This window comes from Ovis canadensis, chromosome 12, assembly GCF_042477335.2.
Source record: "Ovis canadensis isolate MfBH-ARS-UI-01 breed Bighorn chromosome 12, ARS-UI_OviCan_v2, whole genome shotgun sequence".
NCBI lineage: Eukaryota > Metazoa > Chordata > Mammalia > Artiodactyla > Bovidae > Ovis > Ovis canadensis.
Genome location: NC_091256.1, coordinates 43,302,217 through 43,320,586, shown reverse-complemented (window position 1 = coordinate 43,320,586; position 18,370 = coordinate 43,302,217). Strand labels below are relative to the sequence as shown.

Genomic DNA, 18,370 nt, shown 5'->3' with positions numbered 1-18,370 from the left:
GCAGACAACCAATGTGTAAAAAATCAGGACTTACACAATGAATTTGCTATGCTTGTCTTTTGTTTAGAACACTGATTATAATGAATATAATAAAAATTAAAATAAATAAAAATTATGACATAAAAATTATGTCCTACAATAACCTGCAATTTTAAAGTAGAAGATAAAAATGTGACTTTTTTCTGGAATGAGAGTCCCTTTAAAACTTTACCCTCGCCCATCCCCCCCAAAAAACAAATAACTGGTTACCAGACAAAGCAGACTCATTCTTTCATACCTTTTCCTTTTTGAACGTTTTTTTCTGCCTCCTCAAACAATCCAGGTAGATGAATCACCACACCATTTCCTTAAAAAAAAAATGCACACAAATAAACCCCAACTTTAGACATCTATATTTGTAATACATAATGATATTTAAACAAAGACATTTATAATAATCCTTATCTAGAACAGTAGAAGAGTGATACACTTTGATTAGTAGAACATTCTAATTTATCAGGGAGTTACCACGGAAATGACTCCAAGTCTTAAAAAGTAGTAAAATGTAAATACACAATAGAACATAATACACATAATATAAAACACTTAAAACGGCACTCAATAAGCTTTGAAATTTCTTTGAAATGAAGTGAAACTGTTATTTTGAAAGGAACCAGTTATATAGTTTTAGGCAAACTGAACCAGATCACAGTCTTTTCAACTTGGGGACTCAAACCAATTTGTGGCCATAAAATCAATTTACTGGGTTGTGATTAGCATTTTTAAAAATAAAAGACTAGAAGAGAAAATGTCTGATTGCATCTTATGTTACAAGCATTCAGAATCCACCCATGAAACACAGACTTCTCGCTTTTCTTACTATGCTTCATCGTGCTTGGAAACCTGATTTGATGATCCAACACTTTGCTACACAGTTAAGAATGCCAATAAGAAATAAATGCAAAGTAATCATTCCAAAAAGTATTAGGGCTAAAAGATCTAAAAGAGGTGTTAAACAGTGAAAGTAAGGTATATTCCAGGAGGTACCACTGTCAGGATTAATAAGCAATCAATAAATCATTTGATTAGAGATTAAATAAGCTTAATGAAAAATAAACACTATTATCAACTGGGGGAAGAAAATCCCTAAGTTCAGTTTACATACTTACCAATGAATGCAGTAACATTCGGGTTAATTATTCCACTGGGTAAAAGGTGAAAATCATATTCCACAGAATCTACAACAACTGTATGGCCAGCATTATTTCCTCCCTGAAATACAAGATTGGGAAAACTAAACCTAACAATGAATATGACAAGCAATATAATTCCTTCCAAAGTGAATTAATGATTTCCTACTAAAATGACAATGTTACTTGAGGCAACCCAAGTATCTGCCTCGAATACTTATTCTCTAGAGGCTTACAACAGTTTGGCCATCCTCTCTCCTTTCCCTACTTGAGTGATTATTCCTAACAGGATCTAGAAATTGGAGAATTCAGATTTCTGGAAGACTGAAAGACATATTCCATCTTAAAAAGAGAAAAAAATGAACAAAGTACAGGGAAGAATCAGCTTGTTATTCTGTTTCTAGCACCATGTGGAACATGTAGCAATCTACTTAATTATCCGTGACACTGATCTTTAAAATATCCTTAAAGCTGAAAAAGTAATCTATCCTAACTTGATAGAAATATTCATATAATTCTCATTGTCCTAAAAGTGTGACAAGCAACTCTGACCTAAAATTATTATCCTTATATTGATTTATCAACTAGGATATCTCCCAAGCAATTCCCTCAACTATTAGTTATCCTGAAGACTAATTTTTAAATTTTAAAATCAGTCTTGTGAGCTTGGTTAGTGACCAGTTCCTTAAATCTGCTTGTCTCTGGCTAAAGTAATACACTGGGTCAAGGAACTTCTAAAGCTGAGCATCATAGTAAAAATCCATGGTGAAATTTCTACTCTATGAAACAAAATGTGAAACTGAATTATAAAAATCAGGTACAAAAAAAAAAATCAGGTACAAATGAGATAGTATTAAGTGATCAGACAATTTTTCTAATTTCTAAGCTTAAAAAGCATGAGGAAAAGACACAAATCATGTTATGTTTAAACATCTACAGAACACTAACAATAATTTAAAAATAAACAACAAAACTAGGAATATATCTGAACAAATAAAAAGTTTAACAACATCTTTGCAGGATGTGACTGGTTTAACTAGATCACAAGGCTACCAAATTTACGTGCTTTTACCATCATCATGAATTCACAAAAATGCCAGAAGAAGTCCTGCAAAAAAAATTTTCAACAAAGCAAATACTTATTTACAGTGTTTTGCACTGTACAAAGAATTCCTTGCTTAAAGACTAGAGTTATGTCATGTATGTTTAAAAGAAAAAAAAAAAAAAAGACTTGGCAGTGGTAGCCTGAAGTCCACCAGATAACAGGTAGGTGACAAGACACAGGAAGACAGAAGCAGGGATTTAAGCAATACCTCCTTCACTTGATACCATCAAAGGAACAGGTGAATATTTTTTTTTACCGTTTACTTATTTGTAGGCAACATCTGCAAATGGATATAAAAGGCACAGTAGGATGTACAGTAAAAAGTGAAGTCTCTCTCGTACTCTTCTCTCCCCTTCCCTGCTACAAGGCTGCTGTTTCCACCTGCTTTTTGTGTCCTTCCCTAAGTAATTCTGCATATACAAACACATATTTGCATATTCCACTTATGCAAATAATAGCAAAGATATATACCTGGGCAAACTGCTTTTCTACCTAACAAATCTTAAAGCTCATTCTCTCTAACCTTGCAAAGGGAAAACCTCATTCTTTCAACAGCTGCACTGTATTCTTTTTTATAAGGACACATACATTTACTAAACTGGTCCCACAGAAAGGCATTTAGGTTGTTTCCAACCTTTCGTCTTTATTAACAATGTTGCAATATACTTCCTGGTACATACTTTGTTATTATTTTACCCTGGGCAAGTTTATCACCAACTCTGACAGAATCCTAAAACATTACATAAACTAAAGAATATACTGGAAAAAAAAAAAGAACATATTGATCTTAGTCTTTCTTAAATAACCCACAGGACAATTCTTACTTGGTTTTTATGGGTTTTCTTTCATTCTATCCCTCATACCAATATTAGCCTTTTTATCACAACTTTCTGTGATTTAGGAAACTTCCAAGTTTCAGGAAAAATATTTTCAGAGTATGAAAACTCATTAAAATTTCTTCAAATCTTAGGAAAATGTTAATTTGTTATTATAACTATTTACTCTAAATTGTTATAAAACACTAAATTTAATGAATTCATATTAAACTGTTATAAGGTACTAGTGACTTTGAAACAATCAATAAAATGTTATTATTTAAGCAGAACCGGTTTTCTTTTTAATTCATTTGCTTAATATAAAACAAACTACTTTGTAATTTTGACGTAGACTTTTAAAATAAGTCTCTTTACTCATTTTTTTTTACACAGTTGTTTTTAAAGATATACTAATATAGTCATTTGGATAAATAATTTTTAACTCAGTTGTTCTTGTGTATAACAAAGCCTAGTACTCTCTTAGATAATATCTTACTAAGACAGGACGTAATGATGGAAAGATAGTGGCTGATATATTTGTTTGTTTGAAACAGGTCATTGTGATTGGTGATAAATGACTTTCGGGCAATATATACTCTGAGTTCTTCCAAGTTTACACACAGGTGGTGGTTCAGGCTGGAAAAGTTCAGCTGCAAAGGGCTTGAAATTACACTTTCGTGAACAGCTTGCTCATTCAAACATTAAACAAGATTGTTCAATAATCAATGCCTTAGTAAGGATTCCTATATGGTTTAAATCCCACTTAAATTGTTTGATTGAGTAGGAAAATATGGTTAAATATATTCAAGAATAACCCTAAATTATCCTGCTGAGGAGTTAAGGGAGAAAATGTGTGTATTAGCTAGTATGTTTGGTCACTAGTGCCCTACAAGGGTTGGGGTGTAAAAGCTTCTAATCTTGAAACACTTGCTGTGCAGAAGAGTCCTAAGGTGCACTGAGACGGAGCCACTCATAAGGCATTTTTTGACAAATCTATATATGATAAAACTTTTAGTATAGGGTCATTTCACAAAAAGCCTCAGATGAAGCTTCAAATTTCAACTGCCTGTTTGGATGCCAACCTAAAACATCTGTAAGTTTTGAGTGCAATGTGCTTAGTCGCTCAGTCGTGTCCAGCTCTTTGTGACCCCATGGACTGTAGCTCCTCTGTCCATGTGGATTCTACAGGCAAGAATACTGGAGTGGACTGCCATGCCCTCCTCCAGGGGATCTTCCCAATCCAGGTATCGAACCCAGGTCTCCTGCATTGCAGGCAGATTCTTTACCATCTGAGCCACCAGGGAAGCCCATAAATTGTGTGGAATATACAAAATTCTTCTTGGGAGCTGAGGAAATTGTTCTGAAACACAGGTCCGAGCAGGGGTCACATGTTAGCAGCAGACAGCAAAAACAAAGAGGTTTCAGTAGAACTACCATTGCCAGTCTCACCCAACCACCAACACCCATGACCACTTTACCAGGGCAGATAGTCCTCCTTCTGTATCCACAGGAGATTGGTGCCAGGACCCCCAGAGACATTAAAATCCACAAGTGTTTAAGTCCCTTGTATAGTGCAACATTTGCATATGACTTATGCAAACCCTCAGGGATACTTTAAATCATCTCCAAATTACTTATAATACCCAATACAACATAAATGCTATGTAAATAGTTGCCAGCATAGCAAATTCAAGTTTTGCTTTTTGGAACTTTCTGGATTTTTTTTTTTCAATTTATTTTTGATTGACGGTTGAATCCTTGGATACAGAACCCATGGATATGGAGGGCCAACTGTACTCTAAACTGCAGACTCCCACATTTGCGATGAACAGCTTCTCACATGGGCAACTCTCTGCAGTATGTACCTAGATAAGTAGCAAGGACATATATGTTTAATTACGTTTAATGTTTCTCCTAACTAGCACTGGGAAGGCCAGATAAATGATAGAAGATAAATATATCTTTCATTCTACTTTTAACAGATACCTCAAAGCAAATTTGGAAAAGTATCCTCCCAGATACAACATTAACCACATATTTATATTAATAGCTATATGTAAACTACCTCTTGTTGCTTTGCTAAATTCCCATAACACTTATGATCCCACTCATTCATGCAGCATTTAACAAATACTTCTAAATATCACAGCTGTATATTTTATACTACTTAACTAAAAAACAGAATATGTTCAATTGTTATAGAAACAAGGAGCTGTGGAACAGTAATTAATGCTGTTTTGCAGATCAACCATATCAATCGAGAAAATATTTCTTTATGAATCTTAGATGTCTTCACTTTTGAACATTTTTAATTTTGAAATATACCATCTAAAACCCCATTAAACAAATGAGTGGGGCTCAAAGGTGGCTGCATATTGTGTGGCAAGTCTCTTTGAGGAAAAACGTAAGTTTATAATGCCTTATATATTTTTCTTACATTAAATAACAAGAACAAATGTAAAATTCAGCGGGGATATAAGATGACAAATATAAACTCTTTAAATACAAGGGCTCAATACTTTGCTTCCCCCACAGTGACCAATAAAGTTCTAGATACTGTTAGTACTTATTTGATATGGACTAATTAATGAGAGAGTTGATATGGACTAATTAGTGAGATGGTTAGATAGCATTACCAATTCAATAGACATGAACTTAAGCAAACCCCGGGAGATAGTGGAGGACAGGGAAGCCTAGTGTGCTTAGGGTCAAAAACAGTTGGACAAGAGTTTGTAACTGAACAACAACAACAATGATAATTTTAGAAAAGTAAAACTCTACAATTCTTTGAAAATAAAGCCATTCTACCACCTCTTCAAAACAAAAGGAAATTAACAATATTAAAGTGAAGAATATTTAAAGGAAAAAATCCAGTCATCCAATCAGCACTCACCACAATCACAAAAACATCCTCTAATTTGGTGTTTATTTTACTGATTTTCTTTGACCATTATTTTTACATTAAAATTGAATATAAATATCAAACAAGCTTCTTAATGACCAAAAAAACACAGCTGTACCTCACTGAAATAAATTAGAATATTATTATGATGGAGGTGGGGGAGAGCAGAACTAAAATTCTATGTTCTCCAAGATGAAGAGCAAAATTTCTTGTATGTACTTTTAGGGCTTAAAAACCAATACAGCTAAGTCTCATTATTTTAATTATAGTTAAAATAATAAAAACCTATTTAACACCACACATTTTCCCTCCAGAAAAGCACCAAAGGTCTACAATACATTAGAAAACAACTTACAAATGAGAATAACCCTGAATTGTTTCCTCATTTCTTATCTTCCCATGAAATGAACTGAAGGTCAGTTACACCTTCAGTACATTGAGTTCCTCTGCCTCCCCTCCCCCTTACCATTTACTTCATAAACCATAATGTGTAATCATCCCCTCTGGCCTCAGTAATTGATCCAGAGGAGGAAACCTGATCCAGGCCTGAGCCAATCAAGCTTCCCTTGGGAATTTGATTGTGCGAGATGCCTATCACCTAAGAGAGCATCCTAAAGAGAAAAACCGCCAGTTCTGCCTGCTGAGATCCAAGGAGCTGCCTAAGGCCAGGCCATTCCAAGGTTTAGCCATCTAGGTATTCTTTTAAACATAGCCCCATTTTGCTTAAGACAGTCTCTTTTCCAATGTTTGTAAAGAATCCAGATTATTCACAAAGCAAAGTCCCTGCAAGACGGTTTGTATACAGCCCATTCTCTAAATTCACATCCTGCACTAGTAATAACTGAATATAAGATGATTAACTTATGTACACCTGAAACTAATACTTGTAAATCAACTATACTTCAATTAAAAACTAATTTTAAAAAAAATTAATTTCTAAATTTTAATATCTGTGCCGTCAAGAATAAACCTCTAAAACATGGTACTGGAGGACACAGGGATAATATAATATTATTTAGTTGTTTTGTAACTGTTCTCTTAAATATCATAAAAGCCATTATAAACTTATGATTTTCCTCAAAGAGACTTGCCACTCAATATGAAGCCACTTTGGGGCTCCACTGGTTGGTTTCTTGGGGTTTTAGACTGCATATTTCAAAATAAGAATATTTAGCTCTTTTATACTGCTTTCATGTACACTTTTTTCCCCAATTTGATTTTAAACTTAATAAAGTCAGATGACAAGTGTTTTAAATTTTCTTCCCATAGCTCCTCAGAACCAGAGGCTATCAAGCCCAACTCTATATAAAAGTTTGGATCAGGAAATGTTGTTATACGTAAGTTTCTAAGAAGGTCCAAGAGAGGAAAGAGAAGAAAAAGGAAAGGAAAAGAAAAAAAACAAACTTTTTTTTAGAATGGAATGAAATGACACTAGTCAGCAAAAATGACTCCTGAGTCTTGACTTAGTTTGCTACTAGGTCTTCCTCTTTCCAAAATCACTCCAACTAAGTGAATTTCTGCTGTGAGAGGAGATGGAAACAGTCAATGTTACAAGCCTGAAAGAATGGTATCTCTTTTCTATCTAATAGCAAGAGTGTTAAGGGCTAACAATTTCATGCACATAGCACAGAGGCATTACTCAGGCCACTTAGTTTGGCCTCCAAAATAGTCTGTGTTTTCTCTTTGTCCTTGTTCCTCTGAATACATGAATACTACACTGTAATCATAGAGCTCAAAATGAACACCAATCAAAAAAAAGCCAGAATAAACACTACGGATTACAGCAGAGAGTAGCAATGCCTCAGACCCATACCTTTGAACTATTCTAGCAACCAAAAAAGGGTTTCCACTTCATATCTAGTCTTCAAGCTCCTCAGACACCTAACAGTCTTGTTTTGAATTGGTGCTGATTACCTGTGCTGATTTTCTTGGTAAAGACCCTTCCAGCCCGTGTCCTGTTGTTGATTTCACTATCTGCCAATACTAAAACACAGCAATCCGCAGCAATTAAGGAATTATAAACAAAGATGACTGTTCTTTTATAAAAACACTCAAATTACTGCAATTAGCTTGTGATTTCACAGTAGAGCAGGTTTAAGTTACTAGCAGTAAGCTGATCAAATTAAACTATTTGACAGTAACCAGACACACTAGCTAGGAAAACATATACAGGGTATCTGAATTTCTTTTTAGCAAAGACATCCAAGTGCACTGCTCAGTTATCTCTTAAAGGCTTAAGACATCTGCTTTACCTTACAGGATTACATTTACCTTCCAGTCTCATAAACAGATAAGTGTCACATGGATGACAAAAATCTCAGGTATCTTGTATTTTGTACCTTAAACTACAGTATAAAACAACTCACAAGGAAAATGGGAGGAGGAATAGACTTGGAGGATCTCAGGTTTCTGATTAAGAAGCTCCAGATTCTAGGTGCACGTGTGTGCTCTAATATACACACTTAACAAGGGTCAGAGATGACCACAGTCATAGATAGAAGGATCAGACATGCAACCAAAAAAATGCATAAACCAATGTTATGCCGCTCTTTATAAATGCCAGATAAAAACTCCCCTAATCATTAAAACATTTATGGAGACATTTTCTTAAAACACACTGACATTGAACTGCAGATTTCAAGTCAAAAAAAATTTCTCTCATGAATAAAACCCTTCCTTTAAATGGGTTTTCAAAATATAATACAGACAGAAGACCCATTTTTTAAAGATAATTTTATTACATTGAATTCAATATAATTAAAAGTTGGTTCAATGTAAAGAACCATCCATCTTGGAGCCAGAGTAGCCATGGGAACTGTCCTCTATTAACTGTCCCCCCCCTTCTTTTTAACTGAAGCATACAACAAACTGCGGGAAATTCTTAGAGAGATGGGACTGGCAGACCCCCTTCCCGGCCACCTGAGAAACCTGTGTGCAGGTCAGGAAGCAACAGTTAGAACTGGACATGGAACAACGGACTGGTTCCAAACTGGGAAAGGAGTACATCAAGGCTGTATACTAACCCCTGCTTATTTAACTTCTATGCAGAGTATATCATGCAAAATGCTGGGCTGGATGAATCACAAGCTGAAATCTTCAACCCTGAATATTCATTGGAAGGACTGATGCTGAAGCTAACGCTCCAATACTTTGGCCACCTGAGGCCAAGAGCTGACTCATTGGAAAAGACCCTGATACTGGGAAAGATTGAGGGCGCAAGGAGTAGGGGGTGACAGAGGATGAGATGGTTGGATGGCATCACTGACTCAATGGGCATGAGTTTGAGCAAACTCCTGGAGATAGTGAAGGACAGGGAAGCCTGGCGTGCTGCAGTTAATGGGATCACAAAGAGTTGGACACGACTTAGCAACTGAACAACAATACATAGTTGATTTACAATGTTGTGTTCGTTTCAGGTAGACAGTGAAGTGATTCGTTATACACATATATATACTTTTTCAGATTCTTTTCCCTTATAGGTTATTATAAAACATTGTGTTCCCTGTGCTATACACACTTTACTGTTCTTTTCAAATGCTTTCCCCAGACAATACTGAATAGCTCAACGTCCCTTTTTCAACTGATAAAAAGTACTCTAACATCACCAATCTTCACTTACTGTTATGTAGCTAATCCACATTAATCTTTGGTGTCAATACTGACTTAGTCCCCAAAACATACGTAGATTTGTATCCAATTACTGTTAAGTAAGCTATTAAGTATATTATCAATTTACAAGTTCACTCTAGATTTGTTCTAGGCAACAATTTTTCCTAAAGATACTTAAAACTACCAAACTAATCCACCCTTTCTCACCAAAATTAAAGAAACAGAATAATATTGGTCAGATTACTGAAGATAAGTTCATATAATTTAAAAATTTATGCCTCAGAAATAAAGATAATGCCATATTATCTATACTAATACAGTAAGCTTAAATAGTGAACAACTTAGAGATCTACTGCCCTCAGCAAAGAAAAACTGTTTAATAGAAACACATGGCAGTCAACTGAAATTTGTTGAGGAAATGCACAGAAGTTATACAATTATCAGTTACCTATTTTCTCATAGATAAAGGAGATAAAACTTTAAAGGAGTAAAGCCTTTGAACTTAATAGTACAACATAAAAAATACTAGCTAAAAATACTATGCAACAATTGTTAATCCCAGGAATGCTGGGGATTCCACATTAAGCTCACATCAATAGTCAATTAAACTGCCCAGGAATATATTAAAAATAATAAGGCTTCCCCAGTGGCTCAGTGGCAAAGAATTCGCCTGCAATGCAGGAGACACAGAAGATGTGGGCTCAATCCCTGGGCGGGGAAGATCCCCTGGAGGAGGGCATGGTAACCCACTCCAGTATCCCATGAACAGAGGAGTCTTGTGGGCTATTGCTCATAGGGTCACAGTCAGACACAACTGAAGCGACTGAGCACGTATTAAAATAATACAGGAAAGGGCTAAACTACAGAATTCAAAGAAATTTCTAAGGGTGATCCAGGTCACACAACATATATTTGTTAAGTATTTACTTCCTCTCTGCCTCACATGGCTTCCCTAGTGGCTCAGATGGTAAAGAATCTGCCTGCAATGCAGGAGACCTGGGTTCGATCCCCGGGTTGGAAAGGATCCCCTGGAAGAGGGCATGGCAACTCACTCCAGTATTCTTGCCTGGAGAATCCCATGGAGAGAGGAGCCTAGTGGGCTACAGTCCATGGGGTCGCAAAGAGTCGATACAACTGAGTGACTAAGCACACACTGCCTCATGTAGTACTGGGTGCTATGGATGAAAACAAAAAGGGAATGAGTCCTCTTTCTGAGAAACCTACATTCTAATAGTACTAAATCACTTCAGTTGTGTCCCACTCTGCATTGGCAGGTGGGTTCTTAGCACTAGCGCCACCTGGAAAGCAGCATATTAGGGAAAGCACAATAATCCAAGAAAGAAAGATTTAACCAAGTACACCACACAGTGGTAATCACTTATGCACAATCTTGGAAAATATATAGAAAACAATCCTGATATGAGACAAAGAAACAGCAATTGTTATAAAACTGGAAGAATGGCTTACCTTAAATGCTAATTCTCCACCAGCTTCAAAATTATGGAAGGTGGTTTAGAAGATAATTTTAGCTGTATAAGGTCAAGGCATTAAAAAAACACTGAAGTTATTTTCTTTTAAATTATCTCTCAACCTTTCTGAGTATTTCAAGGAGAAAGTCTCAGTTGCTGCTGGTACGTCTTTTGCATTTCTTCATCACTTGCAAATAGCTGGTTTCAGACCCTTCAGCAGATACCCACATCTAGCTACATTTTTTTCATTGTGCTTAGTTTTATGGCCAACTTTACATATAGCATGTGACAGGACACACTTTCCCTTTATAATTAATTTTACTTAGTATTTCCTCTTTATTAACATTAAAACCCTGGGGAAAAAACACAAAGAAAGGAAATACTGTTCTACCTACCCTGATCACAAGCAACTAATCTCATGCCTGTCATAGCCAAGACTACCAAGCTTTACTTTCACCAGAACAATAAACAAACCCATGCTTAAGGCCTGATATAAAGTACAATAGTCAAAATCTCTGTAGTTTCTATTCGACGAAATAAAGAAAATAGAGACTAATTTACTTTGAGGGAATTGGGGTGGGGGGACAGTAATAGACCTTCTAATAAAACTATTTTTGAGTTGCCAGGAAGGGGCCTTCCTATTCCCATATTTTAACCTTTTGAAAAACCCACACTAACACCCTTCTCCATCCCCACCCTGGCAATACTTTTCTAAGTAACAGTTGTCCACCAGACTATAAACGCCTTGTGAGCACAAGCCCTGCCTTTGTCAGCTAAAACTCTGGGGTTAAGTGGTCCCCTATAGATACTTATTATGTGATTGTTGGATGAATGAACTATGCCAGAAATTGGTCCTATACTTAATTCTTCTTCTCTTTTTCTTACAAGACCTATTGAATTAAGTCATCCATCCATGCAAGTCCTACACACTTATTTAAGGATCTAAAGTATAAGTATCTAACAAGTTATAACTTCCTATTAAGTCCCAAATCTAAAATGATGATGAAAATGCCACAAGCTTTGCACCTATTCTTTCCAAAAAGACATTTTATATTTAAAATAAATAGTTAAATGCAATGTCAGCTTTTCTTTTAAAAAACTATTTTTATTGGGAGAAATTCCTTATTTTATGATTCCATTAGAGACACATTATGTGTATACCACTTCTGGAGAAACACTATAAAAGTCTGAGTTTATGGCATGAATATGACAAAATATACTGATTAAACTCTAAAAAGTGCATATTATTTTCAATAATACACAAAACTTAAATCATCAAACAGAGCAATTCAAGTCCAAAATGTCCTTCCAAAAGTTGACTTTTCCCAGCTCTCTATACATCTTAAGAATTTCAACAGTTCATAACTATCAATTTTATAAGTCAGGAGAACTTCACTAAGAGATGTCAGCTTACTGGGACTGACCAAATAATATAGTTACCAAAGTGAATCACAACGGATATTCTTAAATCTATTCATTACTTATCTACCAGCATTAACAAGAAATAAGAATCCTTTGGGTTCTTGAAACACTAGAAGAATATAAATTTTTAAATTATATAAGGAAGGTAGTAAGTCAAAATTTTACAGGTGAGTCAAGCCTAACAAGTTTGCTCATACATGTCTCCTCTATCTTCAGCTAACATTCTAAAGCCAAACTTGGCTCCTTCTCAATCATTTCTCTCCAGACTTTCCAAGGGCATCAGATCAGATCAGCCCCATGACCTCCTTCAAGACTACTTTTTACAGTAACATGGTAATACCCTCTCCAACCAACAAGCAAGTTCTACTTCTTTTCAAAGTGATTATTAAAATAGAGGATCTTTTAGAATAAATGCAAAGTGGTTACATCCCCCCAAACTTCTTACAATCTATATTTATTCTGTTATTTATGTTAGCTATTTCTGTATAAAAGAATTTGCCTGCAATGCAGGAGACCCGGGTTCGATTCTTGGGTTGGGAAGATCCCCTGGAGAAGGAAATGGCAACCCACTGGAGTATTCTTGCCTGGAGAATCCCATGGACAAAGGAGCCCAGTGGGCTACAGTCCATGGGTTTGCAACAGTCAGACAGGACTTAGCAACTAAACCACAACCATTTCTGTATTAGGAAGATATCAGAAATGACAGTGAAGTAGATAAAGGGGCCTCAACCTCTCCTCCTGCCCAGAAAGAGTTAGGTATTCCCATACTTTGCCATAGCACAGCAATCTAGGATCTTAAGAGAAAAGGAAGGTGATGGTCAGTCTTCTGGCGCAGCTCCTACAGTAGTGTGAGGCAAGACCTTTAGGGGTGTCATGAAGTAACCTCCTATGTTACTTACGTGTGTAGCCAGAGAGGTGGAAGAATAGAAGATAAGTGGTGGCAGTGTTAGTGGTAATACTAAGAAGCAATTGGTGCAACAGCGATCTTAACCCAGAAACGGGCAGGATGGATTTCCTCAAGCAAAAAACAAGATTTTCTCATTTAACTTTTGATGTACTTATGATTACTTTTTTCTGCCTGCCAAAATGGTATTCAACTTCAGGTAGAACACTTCTAATCGAGCAGGCCTACGAACTTGTTAGAATGCACACAGCACTATTATGCCATGTACACAGCTCATGAAGAAGAAACAGTCTTCCAACCTAAACAGCAGTTAACTTCAGACATTACATTACCATTCGTTCTGAAAGGGCTTATTGCTCAACTATTTCGAATTTTGAAATTCGTAACAGTTACCTATGAGCCTTTAGAAAGGCCTAGTCTCTTGGCTGCTTCAAAGCAAACGACAAATAGGAAGAAGGTTTATACTGAAAACCACGTGTCTCCCGGTAGGAAGTATATTATTACTATTCCATTTCCCGAAAGTTCACTCTAGGTGTGAGCGTTAACAATGTGAATATTTCTAAATACTAGATTTGACACTTGTGGTGTTCTTTCATTTGCCTCACTCGTAAAAGAGCTGGGATGCCCACCTTTAGGACCAACAAGTAAAATTAATCTTCCTTAGTATACCGGGTACCGAGTAAAAAACGGGGCCATTACACGGTTATAAACCGCCCTTAAGCCCAAAAGTGGGTTCTCCTGTCAACAGAGTGGACCCGATGAGGCAAAGCTCTGCAAGCTCGGGCCTGCAGGTGGGGGACTGGCGAGTCTGGCTTTCCGGGCGTTTCGGCCCACTTGGTATCCCCTGGGCGGATGGGTGATGACGGGGACGATTTTGCGGCCCCCTAGGGTCTCTGCGCCGAGTCGCCAGCAGGCCTCGGGCGGTAGCTCCTCAAACTCGAGCGGTCTCCCATCTCCACCCCGGCCCCAGTCCTGGGTTTGAGCACTGGTCCTCGGACCGAACACTGCAACTCCCCAGGCATCGCGCATCTCAAAGGCTCTCAGAGTCAAGCCGCATTTTCCTCCTGAGCCATCTCGAGCCCGCAGCCCGAGACCCAGGTCAGGGGTCTCCGACCTCCCGCCATTTCTCCATGTCGCCGCAGCTCGTAGTAAGAGGAAAGAACCTCAAGGTGACACCTTATTTCGGACGGTGGATGCGAGTTCTGGGCCCGAGCTAAGGGGCCGGCTTCCCGTCAGAGCCCTGCCGCCTCACCTGGCAGCGGCACACGATGTCGGCGTCCTGCGCCAGCAGATCCACCACCTTCCCCTTGCCTTCATCGCCCCACTGCGCGCCGAGCACCACCGTCACCCGGTTCCCTCCAGGCCGCGCCCTGGGGCGGCCGCAGTCGCCGTTGGGCAAGGAGGATGCCGCCGGGTTGGTCTCGGCAAACGCCATGGCTCCGGAGACACGAGGAGAGCCCGAAGGGGACGCGAGAAGCTTGGAGTGCGCGAACTGAACTGCCCTACGGCCGCCAGCCACATGCGGAGGAAGAAGGAGCCAGAGCCAGCCCGCCCCCGCCCCGCCTGCCGGGTCGCCACCCTCCCGCCAGGCCCGCCCCGCGCTCCCGCCGCCCTCTCAGAGGGGCACCAGGACCTCCCCGCGCACGCCGGCCTTGGCAGCACCGCCCGAGGAAAAAGCCACGCCCCTTCCGCGGCCGGGCGCGCCCCTCCAGTACGAACTCAGAACGGAAAGGATGGGGGCGGGGCTTCGAGCGTGCTTCACCCTCAACGCCCCGCCCACCAGCCCTTTCTCGGGCTTTTCAAACTGGAGAGGCGGGGAGGTACGTGCCAGTGCGTCAGACTACAACTCCCGGCAGCGCTCTGGTCAAAGCGGTGTATTCCGGTGATTTGGTGTCTGCCATGTGCACGTTTCAGTTTGTGAAAATGTTTAAGTTGTTTCTTAATTTGCTTTTATTAAGGAATGAGATAGTGTATACAAAATATGAAGGGTGGAATTTCAAAATACAAATGGGATGAAATTGGAACATACTATAGATTTAGAATTGGAAAGTAAAGGTCTGAAAGTAAGAGATGCGAACGGGCATCAGAAAAGGGCAAACTCGAATGTAAAGCAGTAATGTAGAGGTCATTAGGCCTGAAAATCTACAGAATACGCAGAGTCCTGTATCTTCTTATTAGAATTAAATGCCAATGTCATTGTAATGTATGCCAGAATACAGTAACAACCCTATGAGGTAGGTAACACTATCTTATCCTTATTTTACAGGATTTAAAAGTTAGTTAACTACCTCTAGTGAGGAGTGAATTGGTGCCTAGATGGTCAGTCCAGAGCCCAAGTCCTTTGTGTAGTGTTTAGTGTTTCAGTTCAGTTCAGTTGCTCAGTCGTGTCCGACTCTTTGCGACCCCATGAATCACAGCACGCCAGGCCTCCCTGTCCATCACCATCTCCCGTTTCAGTTGCCATTAAAGCTCATTTTAAACGGAATCAGGAAGCCCCAAAGGGGAAAGCTCTCATGCGGGTGCCACTCCGAGCAGATTGCCTAACAAGGAAGAAGGAAGATAAGAATATTACTTTTCTTTTAGGATAAGGGAAGACAGTTTTCACATAGGAATTTTATCTCCTGCTTTTAAAAAATGGAAGGCAGTTTCCTCCTTTGCCCCAGCAACAATGCTCTAACCTTTGAAATCTTTTTGTCACTTTAGTTAAATGAATAAATATTATTTTATAATGATCTGTGATCCAATTTAGTCACGTCCAAAATTTTTGATATTTTTGAAAATCTTCCCCCAAATCAAGCTATAATTGAAGTCTTTTTGACCTTAAACTAACTTTGGGATTTTTTTGGAGGGCCCCTGGAGCATCTCAGAGGATCTGTTCTCTCTGTTCATAAAAAGGGAGATATTAAACTAATTGGACTTATTTGGGAAAGTGCATGGGAAGCATTGTCAAGTAAATAATACTAAGCCTTCTTTATATTGCATCTGTGTTATAAATGCTTCATAAATATAACATTCCTTGAAATCTGATATTTCTGGTGTATTATTACCACTCATAAGGGCTCCCCAGGTGGTACTAGTGGTAAAGAAGTTGCCTGCCAGTGCAGGAGACATGTTCTGCCCCTCGGTTGGGAAGAGTCCCTGGAGGAAGACACAGTAACTCACTTCAGCATCCTTGCCTGGAGAATCCCATGTACAGAGGAGCCTTGTGGGCTATAGTCCATAGAATCACAAAGTGTCAGACACAACTTAGCACATACACATACATGCACCATTCATAATCCTAGTTATTATCTTATAATGTGTATCATAGAACTTACCAAATTCCCTTGTCCATCCTACTATAATGAGCTCCTATTGGATCTCTAATAATGGACATTTAAGGCTTTTGTCACCATAGAGAGTTACTGTTTTACTCTGATGCTTTGCAAAAATATTCCTATAAAAATGCTTCATCTTCAAGGAGAATTGTGGAAAAGACCCCTGCCCCAAAATAATTAGAATGCAGATTTCTGATAACTTTAAGATCATAACACTGAACTAGGTAAAAACTTATAAAGCTTTAATGGAAAATTGATTGATTCATAAAGCCACTAACCCAAGATCAACAAGAATTACAGGAGATGGAATGAACAAATGAGAATGACTATAATTCATATGATTTTTTATGCTGGTTCCCTAATGTTCTACTTTTCCTGAATGAAGTCTTTTAGAGGATGATTATAATCTTTATGACTTCTTATGCTAGTCTCCTAATTTTTACTTTTCCACATCTAAGGAAATTTTTCTCTTAAGCATCTGTCACAGTAGTTGTAAACAAAGATGAAATACTCATCTTTTCCTACATGATCCCTTCAGAATTTGGGAACTCTTAAATATTCTTTTCCTGACAGTACTGTTAGTTATTTACATGAATTCAGTGAGAACCTGTTCTTATAATAGTATACAACAGGAAATATTAACTACATTGGCAAGGCTTTGACTGGAATGTCATATTTGAGAGAGAGATACATAGACTCGGATATGACCAATTTTAAGGAATTGCTTGGAAAAACTAAGCCTAGCACCTTGCTTGTAAGGTTCCAGCACAGTAATCTTAAAAAGAACTATGGTCAATTACTATTCTTGCTACATTTATGTAAATAATCAGGCCAAATATAATACAAACAAATTAGTTTTACTATGATTTTTTTGATAAAAGGGAGAAAATTATGGGGAGAGAAATTATGTTTGCACCTTTGTAGATATTAGATTCTTGTCCTGTTTTCTTTAAAGTTTTGTTATATACCTATAAGCTGGACTAGATCCTAAAGTCTTCTTTTTTCCTCAAATATCTGATTACAAATCTCCAAATTAACATTTCCAACTTTTTCCAACCCTTCTGGTTTGGAATCAATAAGAATAAAATTTATGAATTTCCTTGGACACAGAGGTCCTTCTCACTACCCAGATGTGCCAAAACACCAGAAACTTGAACCTTGGGTAAACATCTCACAAGGAAATGGCGACCCACTCCAGTATTTCTGCCTGGGAAATCCCATGGACAGAGGAGCCTGGCAGGCTACAGTCCTTGGGGTTGCAAGAGTCCAACACGACTTAGCGACTAAACGACAGTAACCATCTCACAGCTAAAGAAGACCCCACCTGGCATCCCATCCTATAACAAGCTCTGAAGACCACTGAATCAAACTGACCAGGAACTGAAGTAGATAACAGCTGAAGGACACATCTTTTTTCCCAAGATGACTGGACCAGACTTGCGTAACTTTTTCCTCTATTATTATTGCCTTATCCTCTCCCTCTTCTTGGAAAGACAATGCTCTTGTCCACATTTTCAATCTACTACAAAAGGGGGAAACTTACCTAATTGTTGGGTTTGCCCCTAGAGACATCAATCTATTCACAACAATGGTGACCCTTTCGTCCATCCTGTAACACATTTTTTCACTTGTCTCAAGCACTATTGCTAATTTCACTC

The 18,370-nt window shown here is 38.1% G+C and overlaps 1 protein-coding gene across 1 annotated transcript in view; it reads right to left on the bottom strand.

Moving 5' to 3' along the window:
* ADSS2 (adenylosuccinate synthase 2) overlaps window positions 1-16,413 on the bottom strand; it is a 33,733-nt gene extending 17,320 nt beyond the window's left edge. Inside the window, exons 1-3 of the mRNA XM_069545511.1 lie at window positions 14,648-16,413; window positions 1,149-1,251; window positions 278-346 (exon numbers count right to left, since the gene is read on the bottom strand). Of these exons, the coding sequence (XP_069401612.1) occupies window positions 278-346; window positions 1,149-1,251; window positions 14,648-14,830 (355 nt within the window). The 5' untranslated portion in view covers window positions 14,831-16,413. The remainder of the gene's footprint in view (window positions 1-277; window positions 347-1,148; window positions 1,252-14,647) is intronic.
* Window positions 16,414-18,370: the final 1,957 nt, after the last annotated feature.